The sequence below is a fragment of the Nerophis ophidion genome, linkage group LG06 (assembly GCF_033978795.1).
Source record: "Nerophis ophidion isolate RoL-2023_Sa linkage group LG06, RoL_Noph_v1.0, whole genome shotgun sequence".
Lineage (NCBI taxonomy): Eukaryota > Metazoa > Chordata > Actinopteri > Syngnathiformes > Syngnathidae > Nerophis > Nerophis ophidion.
In genome coordinates this window covers 65,796,175-65,810,735 of record NC_084616.1, presented here as the reverse complement: position 1 = coordinate 65,810,735, position 14,561 = coordinate 65,796,175, and the positions used below count along the sequence as shown (strand labels likewise).

The 14,561-nt window shown below is 41.3% G+C and overlaps 1 protein-coding gene across 2 annotated transcripts in view; it reads left to right on the top strand.

Moving 5' to 3' along the window:
* Window positions 1–7,099, top strand: part of mlpha (melanophilin a) — a 36,331-nt gene extending 29,232 nt beyond the window's left edge. Inside the window, exons 12-16 of one of the 2 annotated variants that reach the window (XM_061904632.1) lie at window positions 2,538–2,708; window positions 4,103–4,264; window positions 4,373–4,429; window positions 4,509–4,554; window positions 4,635–7,099. In XM_061904632.1, coding sequence (XP_061760616.1) covers window positions 2,538–2,708; window positions 4,103–4,264; window positions 4,373–4,429; window positions 4,509–4,554; window positions 4,635–4,675 — 477 coding nt within the window. In that variant the 3' untranslated portion in view covers window positions 4,676–7,099. The remainder of the gene's footprint in view (window positions 1–2,537; window positions 2,709–4,102; window positions 4,265–4,372; window positions 4,430–4,508; window positions 4,555–4,634) is intronic. The other variant, XM_061904633.1, reaches the window with a different exon arrangement.
* The last annotated feature ends 7,462 nt before the right edge of the window (window positions 7,100–14,561 follow it).

The following is a 14,561-nucleotide window of genomic DNA, read 5'->3' as shown; positions in this document are numbered from 1 at the left end:
GTCTGTCTTGGGCTAAAGTGGTCCAGCCTAGCATGCAACCTGGTGAAGGCTCTCTCCAGTTTGTAGAAAAACTCAGTAGTCTGAGTTTTAAATATTTTTCTTATATAAGCAGGCAAGCAGCAGCAGTTTTTCGGCTCTGACGATCACACGGCTCTTTTGAATCTTTCACTGGTCTGTGTCACTTCTGTGTAATAAATAGGTTGAATGTGTTTCCATGGCGGTATGTTGTTGTCAACAAACGGGGTATTATTTGGATGGCAAGTTTGGCACTTCAATCATTGATTTGTTGTTCAATATTCCCTTCAACACTCATAGTTGCTAAATGAGAAGTACAGTAGGTTTTGACTGTGGCCTTCATAGTCTTTCTGTTTATTTCTGTTACAAAATGTAGCACTTATCATTAATAACTTGCGAGGAGCAATAATATTACATTTGGTCAGTGGTGTGCCATCGGGCATGGCCTTCTCTGCTGGCCTAACATTACCAGAAATCATGATTATAATTAAAGATAAAAACATTTTTTTATTTACTTTCCCTAAATATCTTAAAGTATTCATATTCTCTTCATGTCGTATTATGCTTGTTCCAGTGCTGTTGTTTTTAGTTTTAGTTTGTATCCAATCAGAATTCAGCTAGCTTATGTTGCCATGCTGTACCAAATCTGCCCAAGGTCTTCAGGATCAACAGTGCGGGCGTCTGTGCACTGTCAGTGAACGGGCACATACAGTGATAGACAGTTGCAATAGCCAATCGGATCACGAGTCGTTGTCAGTAAGGCCTTTCAGCTGGCCTCACGTTGAACGTGACATTTACGCGTCCTGCGATCGGATACTCATCGGGAATGTTAGTGGATAAATTTGAGAGTACATTGAGTTGAGAAAAAGTTGCGATAGCCAATTAGATCACAAGTTTTTGACAGTAGCTTATAAAGATAGACTGATGTTAACGAGACTGTTATTGGATGCTCACTTGGGTAGGGGGCGTGGTTAAGAGGGGAGGAGCTAGAATTCACGAAGTCAAGTATTTCATATATACATATGAAATATATTGAATAGTGAATATAGAGAATTCTAGCTATATACTCATTGTTGAGTTAAGGGTTGAATTGTCCATCCTTGTTCTATTCTCTGTCACTATTTTTCTAACCATGTTGAACACCCTCTCTGATGATACATTGCTGTGTGGCACGCACAAAAGTGCTTTCATCAAATGCACTAGAGTCTGGAATCTTCCATCTCTCCCTAGCATGGCCCATGAGGAAGATCTTCACTGCACTCTTTAAAAGCCGTAGATGTTATTGTCACATATGCATGTAGAGTAGATGGCAGTATTGTCCTGTTTAAGAGTGTCTCAACATTGCTGTTTATGGCAGACAAACTGTTTTACGGTAGACGAAAACGTGACTGCTGTTGTTGTGTGTTGTTACCGCGCTGGGAGAGCGTTAATGAAACTGCCTAATCATAAACCCACATAAGAAACCAAGAACTCGCCCTCGATCATTCTACAGTTATAACGTCATTGGGCAGACACGCTGTGTAATGTTGTGGGAAAGCGGACGTGAAAACAGGCTGTCCTCACTCAGGTCCGTATGGAGCTGAAGGGGGAGTGGCCTCCAGCTCCGCCTGAATTTCGGGAGATTTTCGGTTGAAAATTTGTCTCGGGAGGTCTTCGGGAGAGGCGCTGAATTTCGGGAGTCTCCTAAAAAATCCGGGAGTGTTGGCAAGTATGGTGTATCAACATATTTGGACTGTCATAAATACAAATATTAGACATATTGTGTATTCAGCAATATCATTTTATGATTTTATAGCTGCTGGTTGACCGAAGGGGCTGTTTAAAACAAATTCAATTGATGCGTTATGGTGTCTGCAGGGGTATTCCTTTTTGTTTTTTAATGATGTTTGTTTTATAATTTAGAAAATATATCATTATAAAACATCTTCTATGTGAAAACAAGTCTTTCAAGAAGCATTTTCTTGTGTTCGGATCATTCTATACACATGAATGCGTTGCTGTTGAGATGGTCCACCCCTCCCTGCAGTGTCAGCCCACTACAAATAGTTTCTGTTTTGTTTGGATTGTGATTCTATATTGCAGAAAAGGAGCTGCAAATTATAGATTTGTGCTGTTAGTTTACGAAAATTGAGGAGCAAGTGAATGTGCAGGGCACATAAGGCTAGTCTTTCATGCAAAAACCTCATCTAAATAGGGGGGCTTGCACCACTTTTCAACGGTACAGGCAGTTTTAGTGGATCACATGCCACCCGCCCACTAATAGTACACACAATTTTATAGTTTGCACGCACGGTTTAGCGCTCTGTATTTGGATTCTGGTAGATCAGGCCATTAATGAGTCAAGTTGACCCAAGCAAGGTTCTAGTGGCTGAGTGTGATGACACCCGTAGTTTGTTTTATAAGGATCGGTGACCAAAAGCAGCAGACATCTTGATAATTCGGGGTGTCAGTAATTCGGTCAGGTAGCTGCTGTGCTGGTTTGACGCTGTCCGCTAATATATGTCCCTCTACATGACTTTCAGAGATCCACCGCCTCCGCCCTTTGTGACCTCACCACTGAGGCCCTGAGAACCATTAATGCCACTGAAAACGCGATGATCGAGTTCGGCCTGTCAGAGCCGGCTGACAGAACCCACATGTTAGGGACTGATGCTAAGCAAGCCGATGATGCGTTCAGGGAACTTGAGGAAAATGTAAGCCTCTAGCAAATTGCTTCTTCTTCCCTCATCCCCTTCTTCTGAATTGATTTATTTCTTTTCAAAACTACATCGACAAGTCACCAACACACGGAACACAAACACAATATGGCAATAGGATGGACGAATACAATATAAGCAAATTGAAATATAAAGAACCCCTCGGTAGAGTGAACACCTCTGTCAAGGCATCTGTGTCCTGAATGTGGCAATGTCATCTGTCTTTCCCCAGATCCCAGAGTTCCCAGATACCGTTTCCTGATATGCGCCATAACATCACTTAGACTTAGACTTTTTTTTATTGTCATTCAAATTTGAACTTTACAGTTTAGATAAGAACACAATTTTGTTGCATCAGTTCGTTGTAGTGCAGGATACAAGAGCAATAAGGTGTAAATATAAATAAATAGATTACTGTACAGATAAATATATTGCACTTTTGCATACGCATTCACGTTTATGGATGTATGTTGTATTGTCTTTATATTCCAGCGAGTTGATCCGTTTTTGGGGTGAATTGAGGGGATTATTATGATGCGTTCAAGAGCCTTATGGCCTGAGGGAAGAAGCTGTTACAGAACCTGGAGGTTCTGCTACGGAGGCTGCGGAACCTCTTTCTAGAGTCCAGCGGTGAAAACAGTTCTTGGTGGGGGTGGTAGGAGTCTCTGCAGATTTTCTGAGCCCTGGTCAGGCAGTGGCTTTTTTGCGATTTCCTGAATAGGAGGGAGACGAGTCCTGATGATCTAATGACGGTCTGTTTGTAACGTCAGTTTGTAATTGTAAGCGTCACGGAAAATACTTTTATGGTTACTGACTTGCTGACAAAATGTATCCCATCAATTCTGGGTTCGATCCAGAAACAGGCAAGAAAGTTTTGAATTATCTTTTCCCAAAGAACACAAAAAACGCTGGAACAAGGCAACAGAGACATAACAAAGAACATAGTAACATCACAAAAATGGGAACGGTAATACTAGACCATGGAAGTAGTTATTAGAGATGGACCAAACGGTGCTCACAGTTCATGGTGTGGTCATCCTGGCCAGTAGGAGGATCGGGAGTTTTTATTCCCTATTGTGCTTTGCTTTGGTAACCAAGTCACTCTCTTTGGTCGGCATGGGGACATGCCGCTGTAGACAATACAAAAGTGGGAGAATATTACAGTATCTTCCAGCTTACATCCACTCTTCTTAAGAACATGATTCATTGGAGAGTAACTGCAGGTGTGTCTGTTGCGCTGGGAGTAAAATAATCCATGGAGGAAACACCAAATAAGGACCTCAATAAATATGTGCGGAAGAACGTAACTCGACAAAAATTGTGAAAAGTAAGCAAAGACGTCGGCAGTAGTGTGTTTTTTTCTGACAAGGTGTGCGTGCTTGCATGTGCAGGTGTACATGGCAGCCGGGCAGTCCTTCCAACTGGAAAGCAAGTTGATGCGACTGGAACAAAGTGCCACAAATTGTTTTGGAGGGGCGACGGACTCTGAGCTTTCAGAGCTTGAGGACGTGGTGGCACTAACTGCTGCCCGGGTTCAGAGTGCTGAAAGCGAGGTACGCCACACCCTATCCCCCAGCCAATCACGTCTGCTGTGGTTATGAAGTATGAAATTGATGATTCTCCTGGTGCATATTGGACTTTCTTCTTTGTTTTTTTTGTAGGTTTCTGATATCGAGAGTAAGATCGCAGCTTTGAATGCTGTAGGTTCCAAGAGAAAGGTGAGGTCATCAATTATTGACGATCAATGGTTGCATCAAATAAGCTACAATTTACAGTCAAATATTTACTTTGTTGTAGTTTTCTTCATCTCAAAGAAAGAAGTATACTCTCGAGCATGCTACCAGTAAGACATTTTTATTTCCGCTAAGTCATCAGTTCACCTTTGTTGCATTTCTTTGGTAAAACGACATGTTCTGTCCACAGAATCTGCAAACGGAGCTGCATGGAAATCCAACATTTCTTGAAGTTTCTGCCAGTCACTTTGGTTTGAAAGGGTTTTAAAAAGGGGTGTTCAAAAGTCTGCTTTTTTTTTTTTGGTCCACTGCTCATTCTAGAAATAAAATGTGTAACATAAGAACAAAAATCAAGAAACAATAGTCATTTTAAAAGGAGGATTGGGACCTCGCTGAAAACTAAAGTAAAATATTGAAATGTTACAATAAAAAGTGAACATGTTAAATATTACGACACTAAAACATTTGTCAGTGAATACAGAAAGCTGACGTGTTTTTTCTTGACCCACATTACAGTTTTGATGACAAGACATTGTTCCTTGGTGTAAAAAGACGCTCCTGTTTGAAACCTTTTCTTTTTCTTTCTCTTAAAGGCTTCGGAATGAAAAACAATGATGGCCATTCTGTGAATTAACTTCAGAAGAAGTTTATTGTTGTATATAAAGTGTCCGACATTGAATAAATAAAATAGAATCATTGTTAATAACAAGAAGGACTCTACGGTATACCAAACAATAATATGTTATACTTAATTGAAACTAGAAGTTTAAAGGCCTACTGAAATGAGATTTTCTTATTCAAACGGGGATAGCAGGTCCATTCTATGTGTCATACTTGATCATTTCGCGATATTGCCATATTTTTGCTGAAAGGATTTAGTAGAGAACATCCACGATAAAGTACGCAACTTTTGGTGCTAATAAAAAAAGCCTCGCCTTTACCGGAAGTCGCAGACGATGACGTCACAAGGGTGAGAGCTCCTCACGTCTTCACATTGTTTTTAATGGGAGCCACAAGCAGCAAGAGCTATCCGGACCGAAAAAAACGACAATTTCCCTATTATGAAAGGTTCGTGGATGATGATATTGATAGCGAAGGACTAGAAAAAAATAAAATAAATAAAATAAAATAAAAAGCGACGGCTCAGGGGGCAGCAGTGTGAGCGTTTTAGATGTAATTAGAAACATTTACTAGGATAATTCTGGAAGATCCCTTATCTGCTTATTGTTTTAATAGTGTTTTAGTGAGATTGTAAAGACATACCTCGAGGTCGGACGGCTGCGGTGAACACGCAGTGTCTCAGAGAGACGCCGAGGAGCCAAGCCCACAGCTGCCTTTTAAACACCTACTGCAGGAGGATGAATAATCAAATGATGTCTCCGGTAAGATATATATCACAATTTTCCCATCCAAAAACAGGCTGGTTGACGTAGAGAAACATGTTCGCTTGACCGCTCTGTGTTAAAAACAAAGAAACACCGGCTGTGTCTCGGTGCTAAAGACAGCTGCAATACACCGCTTTCCACCAACAGCAGTGTTCTTTATAGTCTCCATTATTAATTGAACAAATTGCAAAATATTCAGCAACACAGATGTCCAAATTACTGTGTAATTATTTGATGAAAAGAGACAACTTTTAGCCGTAACTGGTGCTGAGCTAATATTTCCTGACAGTCCGTGACGTTTTCAACAAAAAACTCTGTGGGAAATTTAAAATTGCGATTAAGTCAACTAAACCGGCCGTATTTGCATGTGTTGCAATGTTAATATTTCATCATTGATATCAGACTGCGTGGTCGGTAGTAGTGGGTTTCAGTAGGCCTTTAAATGCAGTGTGTAAAAACACATCAAACTTTATTTTGTTCACTATCTGAAATTGAATCGGATCAAACTTCTCTTTTAGGTCAGCTAGGATTACCACAATTATTTTTCCTTTGACAAAAACTGCAGATAATAGAGATCAAAAGTATTTTTGTAGGTCAGACATGTACGAACATAACTTTAGTATTTTATAGCATGAACTTTAAACTGTATGACTTGGGGTAAGTGTTAAAAAGTATTTCCTCAATTTTCTCACAGAACAAATTCTGCAACATTCCTCTTGACAGAAGTGGCGTAGCTGTGTAAGCTTTTTAGGCTCACAAATATCATATGGCAAATAAGATCAGAGCTCTGTGATGGTTACTCCAATATGTTGACATTGTTGTATTTTAGATATTATGGGCCTCATCTGCTAAAAATTTGCGTGTATTAGAACCATGCAAACTTGATAGCACACACAAAGCTGGTCTACTTGGCTTGTGTACAGTGGATTGGGTTTGCTAAATGAGCAAAATAACGTACGCAGTCTATTGTTTGCTTTCATGCATAAGCAAAATATATGCAGTTTATCAGAACATGCAAAATACTGGGAGGAGAAGATACAAATGTAATCATTTATCAGCCGAATGTTATTTTAACAAACTTGAAATTGTTTACGGCTGCTGTTTTTGTGTCTATAGTTAGTACTTTTGAAAGATACCTGCAAACTGGCACAGTTACGCACAAATGGCCACAGTCATTGTTGCGAGAAAGAGGCTATGACAGATGACAGAGAGAAATCTCTGTGTGCATGTCAACATATTTAGAATGTAAAGAATAAAAATATCAGACATATCTTCTTTGTGTAATCATTGTCTGGGCTTTCCCTAATCCTAACCCATTGTATGACGATTCTAATACATTTAACAAACTTGCTTGTAGTCTAAATAATATTTATTGGATATGCTTTGGTATACATTTTGTGAAAATTTTGCTCCAAAGTCACATTTCTTTCTCGTCTGCGTCGGTTGGCGTGTGGAGGCGTTCTCTTTGGATTGCAAATGACCAACTTCCCACCGCACCTTTTCCAAAAGTACCAGTATCTTTTTGAACATGCACATTGTTGAAATATGTATCCTGAAGATTACCATTATCATTGTTTTTTTTTTTTCAGACACGATTAAAAACTAACTTAAATCAAAGAATAGACACCGGTCACATCATTAAGTACACCTTTTGTGGCACACAAAGCTGCATAAAAAAAAGCAGCATTTACCAGCACGCCACACATTGGAGATATTGTACAGATGCCACAATAAATTAAAATAATACGTTATCTTACCTTTTCTCCTGGGTTTCCTCAAACCAAGTAGTAAAGCCGCAATAAACGGATGTATTTATTTTATAGACATCAGAGCAGGCGGGAGGGCATTAGACAAGAAGGAATATCATAGGAGGCAGTAGGCAGAAAGTCTCAGCATAGCAAAGGGGGAGGAGGCTGGTACTCGGGTGCCCACATAAGTACATCCGTCAATCAGTGACGACACAAATGGCCCACTGTTAAAAATAACAACCTCAAGCAAAACACACCTTTCATAGACATCCAAAGCTGCATGCACGCTTATACATCCAAATGCATGAATCCTATGAATTGGCGCTTTGGCATTGTTCCTTAAGCATGCAAGGACCAAATGTCTAAACAAGGTTTGATGTGCCTATAAAGCATATTTAAAAATATAATAAAGGTTTAAAAAAATCATGAATTGTGTTGTTATTTGTACTTTATTTGACGAGGAAAGATCAATTAAGAACATCTTCCCATTGTGATGCATGACGGCGATTGTTGGTGTGTTCCCAGAAATGCAGAAAGCCGAGGAGGCAGCGTGCAGATAGAAGTATTTAATGTGGTCATACAAAACTAAAGTGCTCTGATGCAAAACGGAACTAAAACAGGCTATACAAATAACAAACAGAATGCTGGAACACAGCAAAAACTTACACGCAAGACATGCGGCAGGAGAAGTGTCCACAACAGAATACCCGTACATAACAAAGGATTGGTTGCCAAGACTCAACTTAAATAACCCTAATTGATGACACAAAACAAATATAGGGAACAACACTCAAAGGCAGATGTCGCTGCAGGGAAACACAAAAATAAAAGCACAGGACAAGAACTAAAATGCACTAAACGCAGGAAAACACAAACAAATAAGGGAAAGCCTGTTGCACCCCCAACAAAAGGCAATTCAGACCTTTCTAGAAAACATTTTGGGAAGGCACAGGGAGGACTGGGCGGTGGATTCAATCAATCAATCAATCAAAGTTGATTTACATAGCCCTAAATCACGAGTGTCTCAAAGGGCTGATTGCCTGGCTTTGTGTCCTCTAAACTAAAAAGCACTAAACACAGAAAAACACTAACAAACTCAAAATGAGGCAAGGCCTGTTGCACTCCCAACAAAAGGGAAATCAGACATTTCTCGAAAACATTTTGGGAAAGCAGAGGGAGGACTAGGCGGTGGATTCAATCAATCAATCAATCAATCAATCAAAGTTGATTTACATAGCCCTAAATCACGAGTGTCTCAAAGGGCTGATTGCCTGGCTTCGTGTCCTCTAAACTAAAAAGCACTAAACACAGGACAACACTAACAAACTCAAAATGAGGCAAGGCCTGTTGCACCCCCAACAAAACGAAAATCAGACATTTATAGAAAACATTTAGGGAAGGCAGAGGGAGGACGAGGCGGTGGATTCAATCAATCAATCAATCAATCAATCAATCAATCAATCAAAGTTGATTTACATAGCCCTAAATCACAAGTGTATCAAAGGGCTGATTGCCTGGCTTCGTGTCCTCTAAACTAAAAAGCACTAAACACAGAAAAACACTAACAAACTCAAAATAGGCAAGGCCTGTTGCACCCCCAACAAAACGGAAATCAGACATTTATAGAAAACATTTAGGGAAGCAGAGGGAGGACGAAGCGGTGGATTCAATCAATCAATCAATCAATCAATCAATCAATCAATCAATCAAAGTTGATTTACATAGCCCAAAATCACGAGTGTCTCAAAGGGCTGATTGCCTGGCTTCGTGTCCTCTAAACTAAAAAGCACTAAACACAGGACAACACTAACAAACTCAAAATGAGACAAGGCCTGTTGCACCCCCAACAAAACGAAAATCAGACATTTCTAGAAAACTTTTAGGGAAGGCAGAGGGAGGACTAGGTGGTGGATTCAATCAATCAATCAATCAATCAATCAATCAATCAATCAATCAATCAATCAATCAATCAATCAATCCAAGTTGATTTACATAGCCCTAAATCACGAGTGTCTCAAAGGGCTGATTGCCTGGCTTCGTGTTCTCTAAACTAAAAAGCACTAAACACAGAAAAACACTAACAAACTCAAAATGAGGCAAGGCCTGTTGCACCCCCAACAAAACGGAAATCAGACATTTATAGAAAACATTTAGGGAAGGCAGAGGGAGGACGAGGCGGTGGATTCAATCAATCAATCAATCAATCAATCAATCAATCAATCAATCAATCAAAGTTGATTTACATAGCCCTAAATCACAAGTGTCTCAAAGGGCTGATTGCCTGGCTTCGTGTCCTCTAAACTAAAAAGCACTAAACACAGGACAACACTAACAAACTCAAAATGAGGCAAGGCCTGTTGCACTCCCAACAAAACGGAAATCAGACATTTATAGAAAACATTTAGGGAAGGCAGAGGGAGGACGAGGCGGTGGATTCAATCAATCAATCAATCAATCAATCAATCAATCAATCAATCAATCAATCAAAGTTGATTTACATAGCCCTAAATCACAAGTGTCTCAAAGGGCTGATTGCCTGGCTTCGTGTCCTCTAAACTAAAAAGCACTAAACACAGGACAACACTAACAAACTCAAAATGAGGCAAGGCCTGTTGCACTCCCAACAAAACGGAAATCAGACATTTATAGAAAACATTTAGGGAAGGCAGAGGGAGGACGAGGCGGTGGATTCAATCAATCAATCAATCAATCAATCAATCAATCAATCAATCAATCAAAGTTGATTTACATAGCCCTAAATCACAAGTGTCTCAAAGGGCTGATTGCCTGGCTTCGTGTCCTCTAAACTAAAAAGCACTAAACACAGAAAAACACTAACAAACTCAAAATGAGGCAAGGCCTGTTGCACCCCCAACAAAACGGAAATCAGACATTTATAGAAAACATTTAGGGAAGGCAGAGGGAGGACGAGGCGGTGGATTCAATCAATCAATCAATCAATCAATCAATCAATCAATCAATCAATCAATCAATCAAAGTTGATTTACATAGCCCTAAATCACAAGTGTCTCAAAGGGCTGATTGCCTGGCTTCGTGTCCTCTAAACTAAAAAGCACTAAACACAGGACAACACTAACAAACTCAAAATGAGGCAAGGCCTGTTGCACCCCCAACAAAACGGAAATCAGACATTTATAGAAAACATTTAGGGAAGGCAGAGGGAGGACGAGGCGATGGATTCAATCAATCAATCAATCAATCAATCAATCAATCAATCAATCAACCAATCAATCAATCAACCAATCAATCAATCAATCAATCAAAGTTGATTTACATAGCCCAAAATCACAAGTGTCTCAAAGGGCTGATTGCCTGACTTCGTGTCCTCTAAACTAAAAAGCACTAAACACAGGACAATACTAACAAACTCAAAATGAGGCAAGGCCTGTTGCACCCCCAACAAAAGGGAAATCAGACATTTCTCGAAAACATTTTGGGAAAGCAGAGGGAGGACTAGGTGGTGGATTCAATCAATCAATCAATCAATCAATCAATCAATCAAAGTTGATTTACATAGCCCTGAATCACAAGTGTCTCAAAGGGCTGATTGCCTGGCTTCGTGTCCTCGCAGCCAGCAGGCAAGAGTCAAATGGCAGCGGCAAGCAGATCGCTGCTGCAGCTGGTAAAACAGGCGTCCATGGAACGGTGACGAGGAGGTGAGCGTAAGTGGCGGCTCCAGCAGCTGTGAAGGTCCACGACCAGGTCCTGACCTTTGCTGCTAAGGGCGCGGAGAGTGTCCATGGAACGGTCACAATCTTGGTGGTTGAGGAGGAGGCGTGTAGACACCAGACGGGGGCCTCATGGTGCAGGAGGTCACGGAGGCTTCAGGACGCAAAGTCAGAGCTGACAGCAGAGCTGGAGATGAGGCTGGCGTCTGCATCGGAGCAGCCAGAGGCGTCTCCTCTTCTTGGTAGGAACTGCGGAAAAATGTGCATGTCTGGGTCAGGACTTTCTGTGACGCATGGGTCGCATGACGACATTTGTTAGCGTGTTCCCAAAATTGCAGAAAGCAGAAGAAGCAGCCTGCAGGTAAAAGTATTTAATAATGGTTTATACTTGTATAGCGCTTTTCTACCTTGAAGGTACTCAAAGCGCTTTGACACTACTTCCACATTCACCCATTCACACACACATTCACACACTGGGGCTTCACGGTGGGAGAGGGGTTAGTGCGTCTGCCTCACAATACGAAGTTCCTGCAGTCCTGGGTTCAAATCCAAGCTCGGGATCTTTCTGTGTGGAGTTTGCATGTTCTCCCTGTGAATGTGTGGGTTCCCTCCGGGTACTCCGGCTTCCTCCCACTTCCAAAGACATGCACCTGGGGATAGGTTGATTGGCAACACTAAATTGGCCCTAGTGTGTGAATGTGAGTGTGAATGTTGTCTGTCTATCTGTGTTGGCCCTGCGATGAGGAGGCGACTTGTCCAGGGTGTACCCTGCCTTCCGCCCGATTGTAGCTGAGATAGGCGCCAGGGAATAAGCGGTAGAAAATAGATGGATGGATTCACACACTGATGGCAGGAGCTGCCACACAAGACCCTAACCAAAATCCATCAGGAGCAGGGATGAAGTGTCTTGCTTGTTGCGAACCGTTACTCGGATAGTCACATCCATCCGCTTGTTCCCTTTTTTGGGGTCGCGGGGGGCGCTGGCGCCTATCTCAGCTACAATCGGGCGGAAGGCAGGGTACACCCTGGACAAGTCGCCAACTCATCGCAGGGCCAACACAGATAGACAGACAACATTCACACTCACATTCACACACTTAGTGTTGCCAATCAACCTATCCCCAGGTGCATGTCTTTGGAAGTGGGAGGAAGCCGGAGTACCCGGAGGGAACCCACGCATTCACGGGGAGAACATGCAAACTCCACACAGAAAGATCCCGAGCCTGGATTTGAACCCAGGACTGCAGGACCTTCGTATTGTGAGGCAGACGCACTAACCCCTCTGCCACCGTGAAGCCCCGGATAGTCACATATTATTGTTTATTGTTCCATTTTTGTTTCATTCTCCGTCTGATCCTCTTACTTCCTGTGTAGTCAGACACCATGATTGCTCATTGATTCCACCTGCTAATCACGGTCCCTGCACACCTGTCACTTTTGATTACTTCCCTATTTAAGCTTGTCCCTTTTCATTATTCTTTCTGGGTTCCTAGTTTGTTTTCACACAACGGTACGTCTGTTTTTGCTCATTTGCTTACACGCAATTCCTCATTATTCTCGCGGGCTTACACGCGTCGCATTTGTTTATTCCAGCTCAGATGCTGATGATTTGTTTTTCTGTTTTTGTGTGCATTCGTGCCAGTTTAGTTTTCATTTTTGTATATCCTAGCTTTCATGCTAGCGTCTTTTGTTTGTTTCCTTCTGCTAGCTCCAGTGTTTTTGTTCATAGCTCCCTTTTGTTAAAGGGGAACATTATCACCAGACCTATGGAAGCGTCAATATATACCTTGATGGTCACTATAGACAGCGATTTTAAACTAGACAAACAAGTCAATGGCGTTTTAAAATCGTGTTTTTATCACCTTTGTCTTTTAGTAAAGGTTAAACCGTTTTTATCTTTTAACCTTTTTGAACAAGTCGTGCATGCTTTTATTTCAAGTCGCCTGGACTACTTTATGCTGGCATTAGCCAAAAAGCTCTCTCCCGGTTGCAGTTAGTCCAGAACGCGGCAGCACGACTTTTAACAGGGGCCAGGAAACGCCAGCATATAACCCCAATTCTTCAGAGTTTGCAGTGGCTCCCTGTTCATTTTAGAATTTAATTTAAAACATTGCTGTTTGTTTTTAAATCTTTACATGGACTGGCACCTCAATATATCTCGGACCTTATCCAAATTTACATTCCTGCGTGCGCTCTGAGGTCCGAGAGCCAGCTCCAGCTCGTGGTGCCCAAGACCAGATTCAAGACTAGGTGAGACAGGGCCTTCTCTGTGGTCGGCCCTAAGCTCTGGAACACTCTGCCGCTCCATGTTCAAACTGCTTCCACAGTGGAGTGTTTTAAGTCTCGTCTTAAGACCCACTTTTATTCTTTGGCTTTTAACACTACGTGAGTTGTGTGGTCCTCTGTCCTCTGTTGTCCTCTGTGTTTTTTATACGGCGTGGCGCAGTGGGGAGAGTGGCCGTGCGCAACCCGAGCGTCCCTGGTTCAATTCCCACCTAGTACCAACCTCGTCACGTCCGTTGTGTCCTGAGCAAGACACTTCACCCTTGCTCCTGATGTGTGCTGGTTGGCGCCTTGCATGGCAGCTCCCTCCATCAGTGTGTGAATGTGTGTGTGAATGGGTAAATGTGGAAGTAGTGTCAAAGCGCTTTGAGTACCTTGAAGGTAGAAAAGCGCTATATAAGTACAACCCATTTATCATTTATCATTTATACACTTTGATTTCTATTTTACTGTTTTAATTGATTTTACCCTTTAAAATAGTTTTTAATCATATTGTTTTTATATTGTTTTTATTGGTTTTATATTTATTTATTTTTTGTTTTTATTCAGTCATTGGTGGAGCATAATATATATATATACTTTTTTTTATTTTTTTTATTTATTTATTTATTTATTTTACAATTGTTTTTAACATGGCTGTGCAGCACTTTGGAAACGTTATTGTTGTTTAAATGTGCTATATAAATAAAGTGGATTGGATTGGATTGAATTGATGGTGCAGAAAAAAGACCATCTATTTTTTTAACCGATTTCCGAACTCTAAATGGGTGAATTTTGGCGAATTAAACGCCTTTCTGTTTATCGCGCTGGAGGCGATAACGTCAGAATGTGACGTCGCCGAGGTAACACACCCACCGTTTTCATTTTCAACACATTACAAACACCGGGTCTCAGCTCTGTTATTTTCCGTTATTTTGACTTTTTTGGAACTTTGGAGACATCATGCCTCATGTTGTCGGAGGGTGTAACAACACTAACAGGGAGGGATTCAAGTTGCACCACTGGCCCGAAG